The sequence below is a fragment of the Pan troglodytes genome, chromosome 4, assembly GCF_028858775.2.
Source record: "Pan troglodytes isolate AG18354 chromosome 4, NHGRI_mPanTro3-v2.0_pri, whole genome shotgun sequence".
NCBI classification, from domain to species: domain Eukaryota; kingdom Metazoa; phylum Chordata; class Mammalia; order Primates; family Hominidae; genus Pan; species Pan troglodytes.
In genome coordinates, this window is record NC_072402.2 from 177722804 (window position 1) to 177747120 (window position 24317).

Genomic DNA, 24317 nt, shown 5'->3' on the forward strand with positions numbered 1-24317 from the left:
AGCTTGGCAAAAATTTTGTGCTTATGGCATTTTTCCTGGGAGAAGGTCACAGATGTCAGCAGATTCTCAAAAGTGTTTATGACTAAGAGAGAAGAGTGAGATTTGAAAGAACATGCTACCCACGGGGTCAGGGCAGACCCACCGCTCCTTCTTGGTGCTGAGGTGCCCAGGCACCCTCTGTCTCGGGCTTAAGGCCCCCTCACTATTGTAGGGTGGGGGTTAGACAAAATGATTCTGGATTTCCCTTCCAACTCTCAAACACCATGAAAGGAAATGGAAGGAGCAAACACTCTTGCTCACAGTGACCCTTGGGCATTCTCACTGCAGAAGAGCATGCGGTCTCCAGGCCTTGAAGACTCAGCCTTTGACCAGCTCCGAAGGGTGAGACGCGCATCTCTCTTCCATCACGGTTACATTCAGCTGCAAGGAGATGTGATTGACCACTCTGTCACTGTTGTTACTGATTTTGTTACCAATTTTCCTGATTAAAACAGTATCAAAGAACTGCCTTATTGTCAAAGGTAACCACCTTATGCTTAAATTCACAAAAGTAGCCACAGAATCTTCAAGATAATGCAAGTAGCTAATTATGAAGTTCTTTTGAAATATGGGCACTCTCCCTCCTCCCTGAAAACCCCCACCCCACCTATGTGTATTACTTCAGGCAATAAATAAAAAGCATTTCGGTGCTGTCTACAGTGAAAGAGGGAAGAGGGAATAGGACAGAGAAATGGAACCCAGACCCCGGCCCCAGTATCTCAGGAAACATCTTCCTTCTTTCAAGACCTTTGAAAACACAACTGCGGCTCACGCCTGTCATCCCAGCACTTTGGGACGCCGAGGCGGGCGGATCACGAGGTCAGGAGATCGAGACCACCCTGGCTAACACGGTGAAACCCCATCTCTACTAAAAATACAAAGAATTAGCCGGGCGTGGTGGCGGGCGCCTGTAGTCCCAGCTACTCCGGAGGCTGAGGCAGGAGAATGGCGTGAACCCGGGAGGCGGAGCTTGCAGTGAGCCGAGATAGTGCCACTCCACTCCAGCCTGGGAGACAGAGTGAGACTCCGTCTTAAACACACACACACACACACACACACACACACACACACACACACATACAACTGGTACTCATCTCTCTGGAATGCTTCTAGTCCTTTTAAGCAGAGAAAAGAAAGTGAGCCACTGAGTGTCCTTCCACTCCTGTGGTATTAAGTACTAAGCAGCCTGAAGTGCTTCAAACGCAGATGTCAGATGAACTTGGCTCATCCCAGGCACAAAGCCACAAGCACCATGAACGACGTTAAGTAACATGACTAAGGCTGACTGGCGAATTCTCCTGGCCACGCCTCATGAGAAAACAATTACACCAATACTCTGAATTGGACCTGCATATGGGTGAAGTCAAAACTTACTGCCATTAGTTTTGAAAACACAGATTTAGGAATTTGCAGAATATTTTCAATAAGAGAACAAACAGCAATGTTTCTGCCTCTCAGTGTGAAACCTCTTGCTAATATTGATCAAAAGCATGACACTTTATCATCTATCTGTGTTCATGTTAAATCTGTCATCAGAGATGGTGATGGAGAAATATCTAATTGTCATGTAAAAACACACAAAAATTGGACATGCTATACATTTATCTTTTAAAATGTAGTCTGTATTATTTTCACCAACCAAAACACACATAATATATTTTATTATAAAACATTAGCAATGTTACTTTTGAGATATGCAATCTGAAAGGTCACACTTGTATTTATTACCAGGAGGAAATACCAGAGGAGTCACATTAGAAATCAACCAGACAGACTCGGACGTGGTTATCGCGACTTACACAGCGTTAAATGCGGGTTGAAGCAGCACCCGCTCCGTGTTTCGGACACGGCCTTGGGGTGGGCAAGGGGCCCCGTAAGAGGGCTTCCTCCTCTCAGTACTGGGGCTCTGGGTCTCACCTGCTCCCATCTCCAGGCCCACGGCTGACACGGTGTGCACAGCCAGGGTTTCCAGACTGCTCTCCTGCTCGCACACAACTCTGTCTGCTCTCTGGACTCTGCCCTTGAAACTGAGACCTGGACATGGGGGAGACAGTCGTTTCCTTCTTGGCTGGAAACTAAGTCAACAAATGAAACAGACCTAGTCTAAATTCCAGGATAATAGTAAATTACCTGGTTTATAAAAATACATGTCCAAAATAGTTACTTCCTGGGTTGTGTACAATATAAATTACAAAAATAAAATAGAAAAGATGAGACAGTTGAGCACATTTTTCAGTTCTTTAACCAACATCAGCATTTATCCATAGAGATCAGTTTGAAACCATTTGCGTGGCACCAAGACCCTGGCAAATCTAGGCTCAGGAGAGAGAACCCTGAAGCTGGGGTGAGGTATTTCTGTGGAGCCCTGTGGCCTGTCCTAGGCACGCTCGCCTCTACCTGGTGGAAGATGGCCTTTCCAGGAAACCCTCCACACCGTCACGGGCTCCATCTGTGGCAAGTGGCTCGCTGAATGCACAGAGGAGCGAGTGAGCAGAAGGGCGTCTGCGGGTGCCTCGTCCCCCGTCCACGTCTCCCGGGGAGGGAGCATCACACAGTGCAGGGCAGCTTGCGCATTTTCAACCTCTCCCTTTTGTTTTTCCTTTTAAAGATAGATTTAGTGAAGTCTTTTAAAAGAAAGTGTATCACAGAGAAGGCCATTTTAAGATGTTTAGATAGATAGCCATAAAATAGGTGTTTCCGCCTCAATCCAAGTTATTATTACCATTTTGTACTTGAAAGTGTCCAAATGACACAATATAAAATAACTATTTCTTATTTCAATATTAATTTTGCTAATCAAGGGTTCCAGTTTCCAGTGATATGACCAACCAATAAGATATAACTGGTGCAGAGAGAGCCATATATTTTAGATAATATTTATAATAAACTTTCTTATCACAGTTCCTCCTCAGAACACACTCTACAGAATGTCGACTGAAAAGCTTCCAAGAAAATTGAACACAAGATATGAATCAGCAACAGAATAAGCTCAAGGGAAGAGACATGGGCACAGGCAGGCAAAACGTGATCCCCACAGCTCCGCTCCTGCAGTGACACTTAACACACTCAGCATCTTCACGAATTCTGAATACTTTACTGATCGTAAAGTCTAAAAGTATCAATTTCAGGTGAGCAGTTTTAAATCAGAGAATAGTCAATAGTTAATCATGACTCTTCAGGGTATTTCCTTCACGTCCTCTGAAGAGTTTCCCAGAACATTCTTGTGAAAAGGAATGCCTCCCAACAATGGAGAGCAACAATAGCAACAGGCATCTGAATCAGCCTGGCCTCTGAAAACAGACCAAAGAGGAGTTTATCTGCTTTCTTCCAGTGAAGAAAGAAAATCAAGCACGTGGTATTGGCCGAGGGAAAGTGAACGAGGGAAGGTAAGTAAAGGACCCAGGCCAGTCTCTGGCAAAGGAAGCACTTAGGAAATGACTGCAGTGATCTCTAGTGAGCATTTTGTAAAATTCTACTCCAACGTTAGGCCATGGATGCAGGAACCTATCTGCCATCATATTTAATTAAGATGGAGTGTTACGCACCTAATAAAGAAGGTGAAGTTCTAGGTAGCATTTTAAATTCATAAGAAGTCTAGAAGACCAAGAAGAAAAGAGATAAAGTAGCTAGGATTTCAAGCAGCACTAAGCAAAACTTAAAATTGTATCGTGCAGTAAAGCTGAATGTACAATCATCCCAGACAACAGTTTAAAGAAAATAAGATGTCCACATAAGTGTCTTGGTTTTAGCCGTGATAATTCTCAGCCCCAAACATCACGAATCTAAGAAAAGCTATATACTTTTATTTATTAAATAGATTTAATTATATGTCTTCTGAAATACAAAAGATAGAATAAATCATAGCATAAAAGGGAATAAGATATGATAACATCATGATGGCCAATTAATACACATAAATCGACTTTTTCTGGACAGACACCAAATTACTTAAGAGGATTAAGAGATAACTTCAGAAGCAGCACTACCTGGAAGATTATTTGGCATTTAAATACTGATTTCCAAAGTGCTAGATGGGCAAGTCCAAGCAAGCATTTGTGGTCACATGCACATACATCTCAACAGTTACAGATGATGAGAAACTGTCACTAGTACAATTTGAAACAAATTCACCTACTCTAACTGCTCACCTGAAATGATCTTGAACAAAATCTCTAGAAGTGTGGCTTGCACTTTTTTTCTTCAGACATATTCTGCCTCATTTTATCATCTAAGCAGGCAATCCTATCAGGTCTGAGTAGGGCAAGGCATTGTGTTTCTTACATGCAGAACATGGAGTTTTTCTATTTGGTTCCATCAACTCCCAAGCATTTCAGGCCCACGGAGGTGAGAGTTCCTTCAATGCTGACAGGTTTGCTATTTCTAACCTATCATCGACAGCCTTCAAGGGGTCCCGTCGAGGCATCAAGACTGCTGTCTGTGTCTGAGGCCAGCGTCTGCTCAGTGGACATGGATGAAATGTCATTGATCGATGAAGACTGAGAAGGAGTGGCGTTGCTACTTACTGCTGCATCTGTGCTAAGAAAACCAAATATAATAAAATCTGAGGCACGACATTGCTGCAAATCCAGGCAGCGAGACTGCAGGCCATTTCTCGGCTCTGTCCTTTTGCAGTTTCCCAACCCTAACTATGAGTATAGACAAGAAGTCAGTCAGCTGGACTTTCTGAACTTTTCCTTGAGTCTTTCTTTGGGCCAAGAGTCCCATATTCCTATGTCTTTCCTTGCAAGATTCTTCTTTTTTTCTCAGTAGCTAAACATACATGTGGCCATGTATAATCATGTTAGCTACTTAAAAAATACCTGCTGCTTTCAAGCAGACATCAAAAGGACACAGCTATATTTATCTGAAAATGCAGTATCACAAAAGCTTAAGCCTGACTAGGATTCCAGTGTCACCAGACACTTGAATTGTAACAATTTATAACATAAACACTAAATCTACAGGAAAAAAAGCATCAACTTTCAAAGAAATCTTTTGCAATAAATAAAGACTATATACTAGAAAAAGGAAAAAAATTAGTGGCCTTGTATATTTTATGGTTTTATAACTCCAGAAAACTGACATTTTAATCTTTTAAAGCGAATGAAACTATCCTACTTCCTACTATCCATATTTTAGTCTGGTTTGAATAAAAATACAACATGCACTCTCTGAGATCGACGTCTGCAGTCATACGTGTGTGCTCAGTTAACAAGCACCTAAGTTCTTGCTGAAGTTATATAATCTCTAGATGCTTGGCACATACGTCATGTTGAGCATAAAATTCAAGAATAAAAAGTAAGCTGTGCTCTCTGCACATCCGCACGCACGTGTGTGCATGCTTCCCAGTGGGAGTGGGAGAGAGACAATGATATAACATGAGCGTTTCATTTAGTAAACAGGAAGAATCCTTCAGACGTAAGTGAACACGACTCATATCAGAGTCTCATGATCATACAACTACCTGGTCATTAGAGGCTTCCACCACTATGAAGATCAGTAGATCAAGCAGAAAAATGGAAGAATGATATCAACAATTTTCTCAAAAAGAATACCATACTCCATTTTACTTAGATTGGTATTTTGGGTGGGACCAGTACAAAGGGTTATCAACATTGAAAAGGCTTTAAATTCAATTTCTTCATCTGTAAATGGAGGTGACAGCAGTTATTGCAAAGATGAAAGAGAAATGCTTATAACAAAGTTCAGTGCCTGGCACATCAGTAAAATGTCATCCACCACCACCACCACTATGACAAGCCAAAAAGGGTGGCTATTCACACAGTGGTTTTTAAATCTGATGCTAGCCAGGCTGGCATTTCACATGTTGCTGCCATTTATAAAAGTTGAATCGGGAAAGACGCCAGGTGCAGTGGCTCACACCTGTAACCCCACCACTTTGGGAGGCTGAGGCGGGCGGATCACAAGGTCAAGAGATCGAGACCAGCTTGGCCAATATAGTGAAACCCCGTCTCTACTAAAAATACAAAAATTAGCAGGGCATGGTGGCACATGCCTGTAGTCCCAGCTACTCGGGAGGCTGAGGCAGGAGAATTGCTTGAACCCAGGAGGCGGAGGTTGCAGTGAGCAGAGATCGCGCCGCTGCTCTCCAGCCTGGGCAACAGAGCGAAACTCTGTCTCAAAAAAAAAAAAGTTGAATAGGGAAAGAAAAATATCATACAATCAATTAAAGCAATCACTAACCTGAAGGCTGATCTTTTACAACACCATTCTTGCTTCTTTCTTCCCAATCCATGACTTCTTTGTAAATTAGCTCTTTAATAAAAATACAAGTGAAAATGCTTAATCAGTTTCTAAACAGTTTCACTGTATCTCTAAACTCTGCTTCCAAATCAACTGGAACAAAGGCATTGCGATTTGTTATTTTTAATTGTAAGATAGAGTCAATTCAGTAATATAGTCTACCTGGACCAAAATATTCATGTTTTGATACATTATATCTTTTCTTTTCTTCTTCTTCTTCTTCTTTTTTTTTTTTTTGAGACAGTCTCATGCTGTCATCCAGGCTGGAGTACAGTGGCATGGTCTTGGCTCACTGCAACCTCCACCTCCTGGATTCAAGTGATTCTCATGCCTCAGCCATCCAAGTTGCTGGGATTACAGGTGTTCACCACCATGCCTGGCTAACTTTTGTAGTTTTTGTAGAGACAGGGTTTCGCTATGTTGGCTAGGCTTGTCTTGAATTCCTGGCCTCAAGCCATCTGCCCCACTTGGCCTCCCAAAGTCCTGGGATTACAGGTGTGAGCCACTGCGCCTGGACTACATTACATCTTTTTCAATGCAACTAGTAAGGCAGCAAAACATGTAGGGTGGTTCTGGATCCATAAGGGGGCTTTATGAAGTGGAGTGGCTCCCACAGAACACTGTGAGGGATTGGATATTCTCACACCCATTTGAATATGTTTCTCTATGTGGTTACTTGGGGTTCTCCAAAGGTAACCAGCATCCACATGTGGGCTAGAAGCCCCCCACACTGGCCAGAAATGAATCCACAGGCCTAAGTCTTTTCTTAATTTCAACTTCGGTTTTCCTCAACTTTCATCTGTAAGAAAAACTAATTACCTACGAAGTAAGTGATTAGGGATTCCTAAAATGTCAGTATTCATAAACCAACATTAGCACGTTGCAAGCATTCGCTGAGGCCAGTGAGCATTGACTGAGGCCAGTGAGCACGCTGTGTGCATGCACTGCTGAGCACGGGCACACACAGGTAACCGGCACTCCCACACCCCAGGATGGCCCTGGGGCATGACCCTCATCAGTGTTGACTGACTCTGACTGTGGTTCTCAGTTACTACTGATCCTGCTTCTTAATGAAAAATTGTTAGTTCAACCTCTTCATTACAGGTATAGTTTGCTGTGGGTTGTTTGGTTAATCTTATAGTGGTAATAATACCTATTTGCATATTTTCAAACTGCAATTTCCCCCAAACTAGATTTTAAAACATATGTACAACTACATGGCTTAAAAACATATCAATCAATATAAGTATGATACAATTGCTAAGCTCAGTTTATAAATCAATATGTGAAAAGCCATGAAAAAAATATTATTTTTCCCTCTTGAAGCAAATGATAAGAAGTTCATAAATGTTCCTCTCTAACTCTGTTCTCTTCAAGTTCATTTTCTACTGGAAACTGGGGAGAAAGAGGCTACGTGGGTTGCAGGGTTTCTTGCCCCTTCCTGAAGGGAAATGTCACAAAATGAAAAGCCTCTGCTCTACAGGATCGGAAGAAATGTCATAAGGAAGGATCAAAATAAGCTCCATCTTTACCTTTCCATTCTTCAATTGCATGTTCTCTTTCTTCCAACTGGGCATCATAAATTTGAGGTGGTGGCTAAAAATTAAATCATATGTAAAGTCAACAGTAATGCCTCAAAAAAAAAATGAGGCACTAAAAAAGGTAAAATTGCTTGGAAGACTTCTAGTCTATTTATGATATGGATTTAGTTTAATTCAACACGTGGTTTAATAAAGATTTGTCATGTGATATTATATAAACTTTAGAATCAAAATAATTATGAAAAAGTTAACCAAAGAAGAGTTATTATGTTCCTCTTAATAATCACCTGACCTCAAAACGCAGACATCTGCCCAGATGTCATTAGAAACTCATCATCACAGGCTGTTTCCCAGAGACCCATTATGGACAAGGCACTGTGCTGGCAGCTATGGAAGGTACTGTTGTTTCTTAGAACAAATTTTACATTTTCTTCATGGGAGAACTCCCAAATCCAATGTCCAACTCATAAATGGACTGTTATAAAAGTCTGCTTATAAATTGGATTCTTTTTATATAAAACAATGTTTAAACTGATGGCAAAACCACAGGCCATGACATAAACATGTATTTCACTCATGGCATGAAGGAAGCCTGCCACTACGCAGTGATTTCCCTCACAGCTAAAGCTCACTCACACCAGTGCTGACACAGAAACACGCACGTGAGCACCAAACTCATCGAGTGGAGCTCCTCCAGCGGGGGAACCAGGAGGTACAATGCCTTTAGGGAAGGATAAACAGACGTGTGATTTTTCAGCAAGTTGCTCAGCCTCTCTGGTTGAGTGGCCTAAACAAGAGGATGTAACCAAAGCCAATGGCACAGAACAGATGCTTAATAAACTATGAGCTCACAGCAGCATTTGCAAAATGGAGACTGGTAGCACCAAAGCGGAAGTTCATTCCCGAGGTACTCTGAGCTGGGGCTCCAGCAGCAAAAGAGCAAGCGACCCAGGTCTCAGACAACACTTGGCCTTTCTGTAACTGGGAGCCCCCAAATGGAGAACTTGCTACCCATATGTAGCCACTCTGGACGGACAGACAAGATCCAAGGAAATATAAGCCTGGCCTCTCTATATAAATCTTTTCAAAACAGATACTCACGGCTTCTGCTTCGGCAGGGTCATACCAAACAGTGATGTATGGGTGACGCAGAGCTTCATCTACAGAGATCCGCTTGTCAGGATCAATCACTAACATTTTTGATAACAGATCTCTGGCTTGACTTGCTAGGGTGACAACAAATATTAAATCAATGCTGTTAATATGAAACAAACAGAATCATACAATAAAGAACTAAATATGACAACACAGATAGAACAAAGATATATTAATTTTGAGAAATGTTTGATAGGTTCAAGATGAATATAACCCCAAAATTTTTTTTTTTTTTTTTTGGAGACGGAGTCTCGCTCTGTCGCCCAATGCAGTGGCACAATCTTGGCTCACTGCAAGCTCCGCCTCCCGGGTTCACGCCATTCTCCTACCTCAGCCTCCCAAGCAGCTGGGACTACAGGCGTCTGCCACCATGCCTGGATAATTTTTTGTATTTTTTTAGTAGAGACAGGGTTTCACTGTGTTAGGCAGGATGGTCTCGATCTCTTGACCTCGTGATCCGCCTGCCTCAGCCTCCCAAAGTGCTGGGATTACAGGCGTGAGCCGCCGCACCCGGCCATAACCCAAACATTTTTAAGAAAAAGTCAAATGTCCACTTTCATGACAAACCAGGTTTCCAAATGTAGTTTTACGCCTCTGGACCTGCAAGGGGAAGAGAAACCTGGGCCCCCAGGGTGGTGGGGAAGAGCACCAGGCAGCCTCAGACCAATGTCTGGGCAGGGCCCAAGGCTGGGAAACCACAGCAAGGAAGGTGGGAATTGCCAAGCTGCGGGTGGCACTGCCCAGAGTGTGGGCATGAGGCACGGGGGAGTATTTTTCTCTAAGTCACATCGAAATGAAATTAGAACAGACTTTTTAAACCACACAACAATCTCACATTCCCACAGGATAAAACACTCACAGATGCTTCTGGCTGGCCTAGCTGTATACAGTGCTGGCAACTTACACTTTTTTTTTTTTAATCTACAGACTGGTATTTAGGAAAAAGAAAAACAAGTTCAATAACTTAGTTAAATATAAGGCTCACCTAGGTTTTGGCAATTAAAGTTCACAACCTGAATAAGCAAAGACTGGGGCTTTTCTGATTAAGGCACAGTTTACCTTCATGCGGACAGAATCAAATCTTTTCTTTTTCCTTAAACAATCACACTGTAGTAAAGGGTGCAGGAGAAGGTGGGGAGCAAGGACCTTTTTCATCGAACGACTGTCACATCGCTTCTGACTCTAGAATCTGCATTAAGTGTTCTTCTTACCTGAAAACTTTTTGAATTCCAGTTGCTGTAACTGTAACATAAGATTCTTTCAGACTGATTTGATTATTTTTATTTTGGCCAAAGGCTTCAATTAAGCCATCTTATAGAGGATAAAGCTTCTAGACCTTTAAGCTTTCTCTCCTCAGTGCCTTCGTACCTCAGACTTCAGGCCTAAAATGACTTTCTCTCCCAAAACACAGGTTTTTAGAATACAAACATGAAAGAGTGAAAGCACCACCTGAATTACAAAACACAAGTATAAGAAAAAAAGGATATCTTACTTTTTATTTTGTCTCGCTCAGATTCTGATGGGAATATCCAATCTGGAAAGAGTTCTTCGAATTTGATTCCAGGATACTTTGGTCTGTTTTCGACATAATTCCTCACAGTTGGCTGAAGTTTCTTCATGAACTCTGCTGATGGTGTTCCCAGCTGCTCAATAACTTTATTCCACTGATCAATATCTAAGGAGTCTCTTGAGGAAAATACAACTGAAGTACCTTGTATTCACAGTACACGCGGCAGCATCACTTGAATAATATTTAAACCTATCGACTAGGCCACCCCACTGGATCAGCAGCGGAATTTTGAAATAATATTCAGATAAGGTTTGGGTTTCCAAGTTACACTATTTTTTAAAACTCTTACACTCTGCATCTTCATAAACTATGATCACAGTTTATTAAATCAACACAATGAAGTCTACACACCTTCCCACTCTAGTTCAAAATAAAGTTTATCTTATAACTAAGAATACCTATGGCAAAAATGATTAAACACGAAATTAGATAAACATTACATAAGCAAATTGAAATCAGTTTTCATACTAATGCTACCTTAGATTCATTCACAGCTCTCTAAAGAACAGAGGATCTCAAGGGACCTGTGGAGAGACCTATCTGACCTCCTCAGTTTACAGCTGGGAACCAAGCAACTGGGCTTAGACTGAGCCCAGCGACAGCTTTCAAATGATGCTCTATTTTACTTGGAACTGACTCTTCCCAACCATCACTGCGATCCCTAGGTAATGCATTTTATTTCCTTTCAAAGTGCGTGACCTGGGTTTCAGACTCAACTCTGCATTAAACACTCAGTGTGTCAGGAAAGTCAGGCTTCCTTGGGGTCTGTTTCCTTATTTGTTCAATGCAGACATTACCAGCTTTGCCTATTCCACAGGGTGCTTGTTAGGCTTGGGATAATTAGGATTACATGTGGGAAAGTGACACTGAAACTGTACTCGCTATACAAGAGAATGCAAGTGAGAAAAAAATAGCATCAACAGCAGCTTAAAAAAGTGCTCACTGAGGCATGTCTTAGAAAAATGAACTTACATCACCATGAAATAACCTAGGGAACCAGTACATGAACTCAGTTCTTCCAAAATGTTATACTTCCAAAAGACCCGCTCAGGAAATGGGTTTCTGGCATTCAATTCACTAGCAAATTCTCCTTCCTACTCCTGGTTCATACATATTGTCAAATCAGAATTATGCCCACATTTACCTATTTAGCCAAAATGTGAAAACTGTCTCACACCTTTTCCTTCTGCCATATATACATATATAAATAAAGACAGAGTCTCGCTCTGTCGCCCAGGCTGGAGTGCAGTGGCATGATCTCGGCTGACTGCAACCTCCACCTCCCGGGCTCAAGTAATTCTCGTGCCTCAGCCTCCCAAGTAGCTGGGACTACAGGCACCTGCCGTAACTGTCGGCTAATTTTTGTTATTTTTAGTAGAGATGGGGTTTCGCCATGTTGGCCAGGCTGGTCTTGAATTCCTGGCCTCAAGTGATCTGCCTGCCTCGGCCTCCCAAAGTGCTGGGATTATAGGTGTGAGCCACTGCGCCCAGCCCACTTATACTTTTGATACCTCTTCTGCCTGCTCACTCCCACAGACTTCCCAGGATGCATCCACCCAGCATCTGTGTGCCATTTGCCACACAGCAACCATCTGGACTCCCGGCTACACTAAGCCTGCTCAGCTCTAGACCCTAACCCCCGTGCTGACTCAAGGACGAGCTCCCTCAACTCTTCCTTCTCCAACATCATCGACATTTTGCACTCTACCAATACATTCCACCACGTTGGTAAATGATGGTGTTTTCTCCCATGTTAACGCAGTAGCTGCTTTCCTTTGGCCCTCACTACCTATCGCTTTATTTCTTATTCCTATTTGCAGCAAAAACTTCCATAAAGAGCTGTCGGTCGGGCTCAGTGGCTCACACCTGTAATCCCGGCACTTTGGGAGGCCGAGGCAGGTGGATCACAAGGTCAGGCGTTCAAGACCAGCCTGGCCAAGACGGTGAAACCCTGGCCCTACTAAAAATACAAAAATTAGCCAGGCGTGGTGGCGGGCACCTGTAATCCCAGCTACTCGGGAGGCTGAGGCAGAAGAATCGCTTGAACCCAGGAGGTAGAGGTTGCAGTGAGCCGAGATCGCATCGCTGCCCTCCAGCCTGGGCAATGGAGTGAGACTCTGCCTCAAAGGAAAAAAAAAAAAGGAAAGAAAAAAGAGCTGTCTACACTTGTGTCTCTAATTCCCAGCCTCTCATTTTCTCTCAAACATACTCCCATCAGGCTTTCTTCCCTCCACTCCATAAATGCTGTGCCCATCATGGCTGCCAGCAGCCATCACAAGGCCCAGGGGCCAATCCCCCGTCCTCATCTCCTCATGTGAATGAGCCTCCCTCAGTCACCACGCTCTAGGAGGAGGGGTCACCTGAGTGCCTTCTCCATTTCCTTCCCTATTCCCTTTGTCCCTCCACCTCAAGGGGGCTAAGTCCCGGGTCCTGGTCTCTTCCTCCCCTGCAAGTGCTCGCTACCAGTCCTAGGCTTCAAGGCTACCGACAGATGGATGACACCCACTTTGATCTCTCTATCCCAGACCTTGCCCCTGAATTCCACTGTCTAACAGACATCTCCAAACCCTAGCAAGGCTCCTTGAAGGGTCCAGCTTCAAAGCAGAGTACAAGCCCATCTCCCCGGCCACACCCCTACCCGCCTGCTGGGGGCCTCCACCTCTCCTCTGGATGATGGCAGCCTCTGCTCTGTTCTCCTGCTCTGCCCTGCCCTTGACGATCCACCCTCAATTCAGCAGCTGGGAGGAGCCTCTTTGCATCTCAGTCAGACTAGGCACCCAGAAATGGGCAGGTGAGAGAAATATCTGCTGGGTTAATGATAAAGGACTAGAAATTAAACCAGTTGTGAGAGGAGACCCACAGATTCCCCGAGAGGCCTCCACCCCAGCATCCTACAGGTAGGAGGGACGGGGGACAGATGAGAGGGACGGGGGAAGGGGAACAATAATTCCGACAAGCCCAGTGGACCCTGTCGTCTAACTCTCGTGAAGCTGCAGGCAGACCGCAGGTCTATTTTACAGAAGGGGAAACCAAGGCGCAGAGAGGCCCTAAATTTCTCAAGGATGCATGGCTGCCAAGGGGAGGAGTCTGAGCTGGGGCCCGAGGTGGCCTGGCTAAGCTTTCTCTTTCTCATAGACCACCGCAGGGACAGGAGTTCCTTTTCTACCCCGGGTCGCAAATTAAAGCAAATCTCTGAGACCCTCAGTCTGATTTCTGCAACTTTTTTCTATCTCCCAAATTTCAATCTAATATTTGAAAGAGTTGGCAAAATTTTCTTTAGAAAATGATGTTAAACTCTGTGTGGCTTTTGGGAATAACATTAGGTAACCTTATATATAACACCATTAATTACTGACATTAATGTTCATATGTATAGCAGGAATTTTAATTTTACTTACTAAAATGCACCAAAAAGTACTCACATTTTTCATTTTTGTACTTTTTGAAGAAAACTTTTTGTAATAAAACAAGGAATGGCACAAAATGAGTAAGAATTGAGACAAACTGAACATTAAGTAGATATTTCTAAATTATTAGTCTTTTAATTTTTCAACTTTTCCCTTTTTAATTAAGTTTACTTGCAAAATAAAGACGTCCTTATTTATAGGTTGCAACAAGTGAATCTGAGATGAGGCTATGGAAACTGCTAGAAAATTTAGTAGAACAAATAAAATATCTAACTTGACATATTATATAATCTATGATATAGAAAATGTAAAGAAAGGTCAATAAAATGAGAGGAATAAAAATATTTTCACTTCAAGTTTGCACTGTGAAGAATTTATAAGGAGACCACTTTGATAAAATTATTAAAATCTGAAATTATTTTCCTAAGATACATACAAAACACTGACTATGGAGCTTGATTTCCTTAAAAGCAACCATCAATCTGCCCAAGGATGGAGACCAATTTAAACTTTCATAACGAAAACAAAGTCAAAGACTAATGAAAAACTAAGTGGTTAAAACACAAATGAAAAAGGGAAGATGTGAAGAACCATGTTAGGGTAAAAAATACTGAGGATGGAAGAATGGCAAATGAGGAAAGAAGGCTATTGTAACAATTAGAGTAGTTATTCTCCTTTCTGCTGTATCTCTAACATGACTTGCTGACTACAGTATGAGTTTATCTCTTTCATTTTACATTTATTTTGACTTCCCCAGTATGTCACAATATAACCCACTAGACAGATTTTTAAAAAAAATTCTACAAAATGTCAGCACAGTAACAAACAAGAAAGTTTAACATATTGTTCCTCACAAAATTTTCATTTTAATCTCTTTCACTTAGGTCTTTTGTAATGTGCTTCAGTTCTTACTTTGGGGGAAAATATTTCAATGCATACCAGTAACTAACAAAATAGTACTTAATTAAAGCACACAAGCACACTAGCCTATTAAATTTAGATAGCATCTTTCCTAGTTAAATTAATGGAATAAACTAAATAATACAGTATTTTCATTTAAATATCAGAATATACTTATCAAAGAGTAAATAATTTCTTCTATGTGTCCAGCTATTTTTGGCAAAATTAAGAGCTAATATAATTGGTTTAACCTAACTCTAAGTCTCAAAATCATCACAGGTAGTCAAGTTAAAAATAAAGAATGAAATTGAACCACTTGGCTTGTGACACTAATTAACAAATACAGTAAAGCCCCCCTTAGAACACAGTCTGGAGTGGATTTTACGACTTTGTCCTCGTGAGCGCTCGTGTAAGCAGGTGGTCATGCTGCCTGAGGCATTAAGAAAGCATGGCGGGGCCAAGGTCGCGGGGAAGGATACGGTCAGTGCCTTGGAATATCACACAACCTTTCACCAGCTCTCCCATGATGCAACCCACTGACCAGATATCAACTGAAAATAAAATGAAATGATAAAATTATGAAGTGCCATGAACAAAACAAAAGTGAGGAAAAGGAATTCTAACAGTGCACTAAACACACAAATATGGAAAAATAAATTGCTAGCTAAGGGTGACATTTTACACAATATGAATGATTGCTGACCTCTATTTTAGCCTTCGGTTTGTAGCAATCTGGGGTTTTAGTGCCAAAGAGTCCAATACTTTATAGCTTAAAACAAACAAACAAACAAAAAACCAGAAACAAGAAGTGCCTGTGAACACAAAGCTTTTCAGGGCCACATGCCCACCCCAGCCTCCATGGCCAAGTACCGGGTCCCCTGTGAAGGATACAGTCTCTTCCCGGGAACAGGACTTTATGGAGGACCATTTCTGCCATGATGCACCCGACAGACCAGATGTCCACTACCAAACACCAGGGGATTAAAAACCAGCTAGAGTCCCCCATCTTTTTTCTTCAAACCCCCTCCCAGGACAAACCCGGTACACTAGCTTGCCGGCAGGAGCCTCTGTGCGTTGTTGATACCACACCTCCTGAGCGATCATTTTCTAGACTGCCCCGTCAGAAAGGCAGCAGCACTCACTGGCGGCACAGGCTGGCTGGCTTGCAGGACTGCAGGTGAGGCCCTGCTAGAGGGGCCCAGACTTCCACGGTGCCCACCCTCATCTGTGGGGCCTCAGACAGACAGCAGAGGCCTCTAAGCGCCCTGCTGGCGGGCCGAGGGGAGAAGTGAACAGGGGATCAAGTTTTGTCTCCCCTCCACAGGAAGCACATGAAGCTGTGCCCCTCAGGGTGGGAACACAAGCTACAACGCAGCAAGATGAACCTGTAGCAAAACTCATTTCAGATGACCCGGGCAAACTTTCAGTCTTTTTAAAAATAAGTAAGCGTGATTTCGTTATTTTCAACAAATTTGCTAAAAGACAAGTTTCAAAGAGCTCTGATATTGCTAGAATAAGCTAAGTTTTGATGTAAAAAGACACCAATTTTACATGAAAACATGTGTTATTCTATTTACATCAAATTCAAAAAAACAATATGCAGACCAACAAATAAAGCTGATCCATGGTACTGGAGATCAGGAGATTGGCCAGCCTCGTGGGCTGCGAGGAGGGGCCATGGGGAGGCCAGAGCTGCTGCTGCTGTGGGTGTGCTCACCTCAGCTGAGCTGCACACTCAGGATTTGCACACTTGGCTACAGACAGCTTAACTCTGATTAAAAAGTTCAAAAATAACAATTTTAAAAGTGAATTTTTAAAAGAGAATGATTTTAACCATGGAAAAACACAATTAATTATTTCTTATCTCTGGATCATGCTATATTCTGGGTGTAACAGTCCCCACAGTATATATCATATGGTTCAAAGGAAAGAGAAAAAACTCGAGACCACCGCTAGAGCAATTTCTAAACATCCCAGCCTCTTCCAGCCCCGGCTATACTCACCGTTCTCTTTGTAGCCCATACCCAGGATGACTTCGGGCGCCCGGTAGTACCGTGTCACCACATAAGGGGTCATCATGAAGTTAGTGCACGCTGTCCGGGCCAGGCCAAAGTCAAGGATCTTCAGGGTGCAGTCTGATTTCACAACAATGTTGCTAGGCTTTAAATCCTAGGAAAGAAATGGCTTAAATTAGTAAAATGAATGAAGCATGCTAAATAAACTACTTCACATCCGTGAGGGTCGTGAAGCCAGTGTGAGAGTGTAGGGAGTGAACTGAACTCAGAGATTTGGGAACAACTTTGGAAAATCTTACTCTCAAATTGAAACTAAAACAAATCAGCCTAAAGCCGTCAGATGGTGCCCCTCACCCCCAGTGGAAACCTTCATGGCCCTCATTTGCCCTTTCTGTGGTCTCGCAGGCCCTCAGGCTGTCCTATCTACCCTCCATCCATGCATCTACACGTCCAGCACACATGCCCCCCTCCCGCTCTCCACGCCTGGACTTGAGTTCCCCAATACTCTGACTCTCTCTTGCTAAGGTCCTCATGCTCTCTGTCAGTCCAACACACACGGCCCCCTCCTGCTCTCCACGCCTGGACTTGAGATCCCCAATAGTCTGACTCTCTCTTGCTAAGGTCCTCATGCTCTCTGTCAGTCCAGGGCAGTGCTGTTCCACAGACAATGTCATATAATGTGAACGATGTGTATAATTTACATTTTCTACTAGCCATGTTCAACAGCATGAACAGAAATAGGTGAAATTAATTTTAGTCATACAGTATATTTTTTAACCCAATATATCCATAATATTGTCATTTCAAAATGTAATCAACATAAGAAAAATACTGAGATATTTTACATTCTCTTTTTAGTACTGAGCCTTTGAAGTCCAGTATGTATTTTACAACTGCAGCACGGCCACATCCTGAGTGCTCCACAGCCTCCTGTGGTTAGTGGCTGCCATACTGGACAGCACAGGTCTAGAATCATCTGATCCTGGAATCTTCCCATGGCTCTTTCTCTCCTTGGAAGAGCAATTCCATGATCATCCACCTCCAATCTTCTCACCTTCGCCACAAAGACACGCCAGCACTGGTGCTGCTGTCTCCATCTGTACGTGGCACAAAAACTCACCTGCTCATGTTCTGGTTGCCACCTCTCTTCCCTCCCCAGTGCTTACTGTGTGAGCTCTCAGCACTCAGAAGCACGCCTGGCGCGAGCAGACACTTGGGAAGTGTCTGCAGAATGAAGACATGCATCATATTCCACCCGACTTGCAAAGCCTTAACACAACTTCTGCAACCTTTTCCCTCATAACTAAGGGATTTTCTTCCTGCTGATCCTCCACCCTAGCCCCTTCCTCAGGCCTTAGGAATTTGACTTTTGCCTGGGGACTTCGGCCTGCAAACTCACTTGAGAAACTGTGACTTGTAAACAACCCACACCCATTCTTTTCACAAGAGTAGTGCACCTGCAATGTCAAACTGCCAAGCCACTGACATGGCGTAAGGCATGAGGATACTTTACCCGGGAAGTTGCAGGTTCAATAACACTGCCTAGCACCTGCCTGTAAGACATCCCAACTGATGGGCCACAAGGGGGGTTGCAGGCGTGCCTCAGTGAAGGCTGTGGGGCTGTCATCAGGGCAAGCAGGAAGCCATTTCGACATTGACAACAGGTACAATTACACTGCCATGCTGCTAAGTGACCTGTTTCTAGGCTTCCTAGATTCTGTAAGATTTAAATGATATACATATAATGTTTAAAAATGCAGTCACAATCTCTACCTGGCCCCAAAAAGAGGCCCCCCCCAGCCCCTCCATTCCACCTTAGAGTACTGTGCAGACACCCCCGGTTCCCAGAAAGGCCTGAGAGGAAGAAGCCGGGCTGCCTCCCTGCATGAAGGAAAGCCGGGGAGAAGCAGCCCACATTCAACCAGGGACGCTCCGCTGTGAGGACCCAGTCAGGGAGCTAAGACCAAATGAACGAATTCGCTTCTTGTTTCCTTTTTTAAAATCAAAGAATACGACAAGAACAGGCATTTTAGAACATAAATTACTAACAGATAAAATAATGCTCAATCTCACAAAAATCTTCTTTAAAAACCCAAAATGAATGCCCATTTTTAGTCTATCACTTGGCAGCGATGGAAAGCAAGCAGACTCGGTGCTGGCGGGAGAAGCAGAAACAGGCGCTTCCTCAGGCCACAGAGGGTGTGCAGTGGGCACTTTCTCTCCAGGAGGCTGATTTCTGAGGTGTGAAATGCACACACTTCCCCAACCAGCAGACCCTGAAGCCTAGCCCACCCAGAACTAACAGCACGGCCACAGGAGCAAGGAAGACAAGGACAGCCTGGTTCTACCAAGGACAGACGCAGCAGTGGAACCATCTCCACGGGCTGCCTGCCAGCTCTGTGAACCCCAGTGCGCCAGAAACACGCTCATCTGAAGACACTGCCATCTGTCAAAAAACTGTCATCACATACTAATTTAACAGGAAAAGCACACTTTACTGCCGTCTGCTGGAAGACTGTGGTGATAAAATCCCAAGCTTGTGTGGGTGCTCTGTGTGGCCAATGGGGAGGTGGCTAAGGAGGTGCTCTCCCCGCACCCTGGGACCCTCTCTAGTCACCCCCGAAATACAACCTGAGGCAGCTTCCCAACGCCTCACTTCAATTTCAAGACAGCAGAGGAAAGACAGTTCTGCCCCTTCAAGTCTTGAAAATCACTCAGAACAAAGAAGACAAATGCCAAGTACAGATCCAAGTGACGCCTGGATCGGGGCTTGGCTCCCAAAATGCCTGGAACCCAACGCTACCCTGTGGGCAGCAGTGAGGGTACCCACAGCACCCGCAGCACGAGTGGGGCAGGTGCTGACCTCCCCCACTGCCCGCTCAACTCTGGGATCCAGGCTCACTGCTTGAGAGGTATCCCAGGAAGGAGCACATCATGACAGGTGTCCACTGTCTGGCCTTGCCTGGTCCTTCCCCACAGGTACCTGTGGCCACCCACCGGGTAAGAACAGCCAGGCACTCTTGAGGATGAATGGACACAGCTCTAAGTAGACACTGAAACCCGAAGACCCCAAACACTCTCAGGGCTCCTCCACTTGCAGGGTTCGTGAGGTCAGGGGTCAGGGCATAAGCGAAGTCTGGGGCAGGTCTCTTGCGGCCATGTTATGGGAGGGTGGGAACGTTAGCAAAGGCTTAGAGCAAGGCTGTGAGAGAACACTGCTGTCCAGCCTGCAGCAGTGTGGGCGCTGTCTGGGCCTCTCTTCTAATCAGTGTGGAGGATGCATTTGCCCCATCAACATGCCAGACCTGAGGCCTTATTAATCTGCTCCAGCAACAACTGCACCTTGACCTGCACAGCAGCTGCGGCCAGGACTGCCAGTGCCGTAAGCCTGTGGCTGTCTGGGGTCATTCTCCAGAATCCATGCAGCTTCTTCAAGGGCTGGACTAATGAGTTAGACTGGGATGCAAGATACCACTGTCTCTGCTCCCCTGAGGCTTCCATGGTGGCCCTAGTGTCCTCCACCCACCCCGGGCCCTGCAGGGTGTGATCTTGTTTTTGATTTACTATCTTGGGGGCAGTTTCAGGTTTCCATTTGGCCTTCCCACTGTGACGACTCTTACTCACAGGCCAAGGAACTCGTGTAGGTGTTACTCCACCTGCCAAGCGCCTCCGCTCCGGCTACACACTGAGGACTGGGGAGATGGCCACTGGGTGGCCTGGGACCCTGTGGCCCACTGAGAGCCACCAGACACAGACGGCTCAGGAATGAAGGCCTGGGACACAGGCCAGGCAAGCCACAGAGGCCTGCCGATGTGAGAGCTGAGGGTATGAATAACAGGAAAGGGTAGGGAAAGAGCCAGCAGAGAGACCACAGTGACAGGGACTACAGGGTGTCCCACTAACCTCTGTCTTCCAGATTTCCCCTGAGGAAGAGAGAACCATGGGCGCCACAGGAAAGCCATTCCCAACTTATGTGAAGAAGTAGAGCTGAGGGGGCCAGGGTGGACTGTGGGGGCCACGGAAATGCACTCCTTGGTCTCCCGCCACAGGAGTGAGAGTGACAGATGGCCCAGTGCGGTGTCTGCACCCACACTCTGTCCCTGCCAGGGCACACCTCCCACAGAGCCGTCAGCCAGGGGCCGACCGGGCAGGGATGCTGAGGCAGGCCCGTTCCTGTGTGACACTGGAGGCCCTCAGAGCTGCACCGCAGTCTGGACCAGGCCTCTGAGAGGCCAGGACTGCACTGCGTTCAGCTAGCATTCGCTGCCTCCTCTGGCTGCTCCCCCTTCCTTCTCGCACAGGCCTTCTCCCGGCCAGTCCCTCGCCTGTCTAACCCACCGTGGCATGCAGAAGCCGCCCACGAAAAGCCCCACGCTACAGGGACAGGAAGCTGCAGGGCCGCCCAAATGCCCTAGCTGAGCGAAGGAAATGCCAACCTCCATAAATGGCCACGACACCCAGGAAAGGCTCAGCAAGTGAACTGCAGGTGCTATGGAGGCAGAACGAGGCAAGGGTAGCACTTGGAGAAGTTTTCATTTTATTGAAAGTCCAAGTACGTAGTAGATGTCCCAGATCCCCATCTCCATCCCAGAAGTGAGGCTCCACTCCTTCCTCACTCCTGCTGGCCCTTCACGCAGAGAAACTGATGCCCAGCTTCCAGGTGCAGGGCCACAGGCGCCGCATGCACAGTCCTGTGGGTACCAACAGGGAAGGCACGGCGAGGCCTGCCTGCAACAGGGCTGCCTGGTGAGTTTGCGCTCTGTCACATGAGAAGCACAGCCCTGTACCCCAGCAGCCAGGCTTACATCCCTCCACCAAGGGACTGAAGGGGCCTTTTCCAGAGAAATTAAATGGTGCCCAGAGAAAAAACCTACAGAAGGTGACACCTGTGGCTGCCTGTGGTCCAAGAGACACCCATTCTTTAACAATTTACCCATTCACTCAGCACTTCCAGTCAGCCTTTAATGCTTCAATCTTTTTTTTTTTTTTTTTTTTTTTGAGACGAAGTCTTGATCTTGTTGCTCAGGCTGGAGTGCAATGGCACTATCTCAGCTCACTGCAACCTCCGCTTCCCGGGTTCAAGAAATTCTCCTGCCTCAGCCTCCTGACTAGCTGGGATTATAGGCACCTGCCACCACGCCCAGCTAATTTTTGTATTTTTAGTAGAGACAGAGTTTCACCATGTTGACCAGGCTGGTGTCGAACTCTTGACCTCAGGCGATCTGCCCGCCTCAGTCTCCCAAAGTGCTGGGATTACTGGCATGAGCCACCGTGCTTGGCCTAATGTTTCAATCTTAAACATGATCCAACCAGACATTTGGGGAAAGCCTTGCGTGTGACAGGGAGGGACCTAACACACTAAAAAAGGAACTCTCAGTAGAGAAAGACAATGCAGGGAGTGATAAAACCCTTCAACAAAAGCTTATCCTCAGAGATGATAGTATATATATGCAACAAGAACAGAATGCTGTAAAAAGGAACTTTTAAGAGCAAATGAGTGTCAATTAACTTGTGCTTCAGAGAAAAAGAATAAAGAATGGAGTTAAGAGGACATTCTGAAAGAAATGATATAAATTTCTCAGACCTCTATAATATGTGCTTCCAGACTGAAGGCCAAGTGCCCAGCAAAACTAAAGAAAAAATGTCCACATCAAGGCATACATCAAAACATCTCAGAATACAAGGAATAAATAACTGAGTTTAAAAGTTTCCAGAGATAAAACCAAACCAAAACCCAAAACCACAGCACTTAAAAAAGGTTAGTCATCAGCCAGGCACAGTGGCTCATGCCTGTAATCCAGCACTTTGGGAGGCCGAGGCGGGCGGATCACGAGGTCAGGAGATTGAGACCATCCTGGGTAACAAGGTGAAACCCTGTCTCTACTAAAAATACAAAAAATTAGCTGGGCGTGGTGGCGGACGCCTGCAGTCCCAGCCACTAGGGAGGCTGAGGCAGGAGAATGGCGTGAACCCGAGAGGCAGAGTTTGCAGTGAGCCGAGACCATGCCACTGCACTCCAGCCTGGGCGACAGAGCGAGACTCCATCTAAAAAAACATCAGATGGCACTAAGAAACTCCGGAGCCATGCTAGATGCCTTGCTACCACAGGCACTGCCTCCGCCATTCTGAGCGCAACTGATCTGTAACTAAGAATTCTACACACATCTACACACAACCACACTACTCATCATGTGAGAGGGCAGAATAAAGAGTTTCAGACATTTGAGGCCTCAAAAAATTTCTCTCCCCTGTGGCAATTTAGGAAGCTTTTGGAGGATGCGTCCCACCAAAACAAGGGGGTAATCTGAGAGACAAGGACAGCAAGCAAGGAATCCAACATGGGAGGCAGATGAAGGAAACCCCCACAAAATCACCAAGGGAGATCCAGGACAGCTCCTTTGAGCAGGTGCAGCGGCAGCCAGTGCAGAGGGGAACAGGGCTGAGGCTTGGGAGAGGTTCCTGAGAAGATGAAACTGATGAAATACCCAAGACATCTGCATGTGCTGAGAGAAAATTCAGATGCCTGATGGAAGAGTTAGGGTTGAATTACCACCAAGAACACAGAAACTACCCCCCAAAACAAACAAAAACCTCACACAAATAGAGGATAAGTGTTTGTTAACTCCAGGGAACAAAAGGTGAAAGGGGAAGGCCTGCTGTGCAAAGCATTTACACACTCACGATGATGCAACGAGCTAAACACCATCACATCCACCAGCCTGGGAGGAGGGCGAGGAAGGCCGAGGGTGAGGGCTGGGTTGGTAAGAAGCTAAATCAGCATCTTATGCCCCAAACTGAAAAAGGATCAATGAAGAAAGAGCTAAGCATATTATTTCAATATGGAAATAGACACCAAAATAATCAGCTAAATGAACTGAAGGAGTTTGCTTCTAGGGAGAGAGAAATAAAGGGAGAGGTGGAGGTATCTGTTTTTCATAAATATTTATAGAAATATTTGATCCTTGATTTAAAAAAAACAAACCAAGCTACCTGTTTAGCAAGTTGCTACACAGTTATATACAAGGTGATCCTGTCTTTGAAGGATATAAGTTCAAAAGGACATAAGGACAGATATGCTGGTATTAACATCAGTCAACAGAGAGGTGCCATGCAGAGTGAGGCAGGACATGCACCAGCGTGCTCTCACTGGCCATCTCCAGGTGCTAACAGAGGGCTGGGTTACTTGCATTTCATTTTTTGAATTATATAAAGTATATACTTCGGTGGGATATCATGGGCAAAACTTTATCTTTCGAATACTTAAAATTTATGTCTTGTATTAAACCATTTTAATAGGCAAAATTAAAAGTGTGTCTATCTCTGTGCATGGTACTGTAGATGGAACAAAGGATGGTGCAGTCCACACAGAACAGTTAACTTAGGGCTCCTCCCTTCCTGGGATGTGGGCAGGGGTGGGGCGGGGGGG

General features: G+C 44.9%; 1 protein-coding gene across 11 annotated transcripts in view; it reads right to left on the bottom strand.

Moving 5' to 3' along the window:
• Positions 1 to 1639: 1639 nt before the first annotated feature.
• MAPK9 (mitogen-activated protein kinase 9) overlaps positions 1640 to 24317 on the bottom strand; it is a 58220-nt gene continuing 35542 nt past the window's right edge. For 4 of the 11 annotated variants that reach the window (XM_001154685.7, XM_016954458.4, XM_063811737.1 and 1 more), the window contains 7 exons: positions 16880 to 17045; positions 15356 to 15427; positions 10492 to 10674; positions 8946 to 9070; positions 7836 to 7899; positions 6244 to 6315; positions 1640 to 4570 (listed from right to left, as the gene is read on the bottom strand). In XM_001154685.7, the coding sequence (XP_001154685.1) occupies positions 4428 to 4570; positions 6244 to 6315; positions 7836 to 7899; positions 8946 to 9070; positions 10492 to 10674; positions 15356 to 15427; positions 16880 to 17045 (825 nt within the window). In that variant the 3' untranslated portion in view covers positions 1640 to 4427. Of the gene's footprint in view, positions 4576 to 6243; positions 6316 to 7835; positions 7900 to 8945; positions 9071 to 10491; positions 10675 to 15355; positions 15428 to 15767; positions 15840 to 16879; positions 17046 to 24317 lie in introns of all 11 variants that reach the window. The other 7 variants (XM_009450326.5, XM_054684863.2, XM_063811740.1 and 4 more) reach the window with 3 other exon arrangements.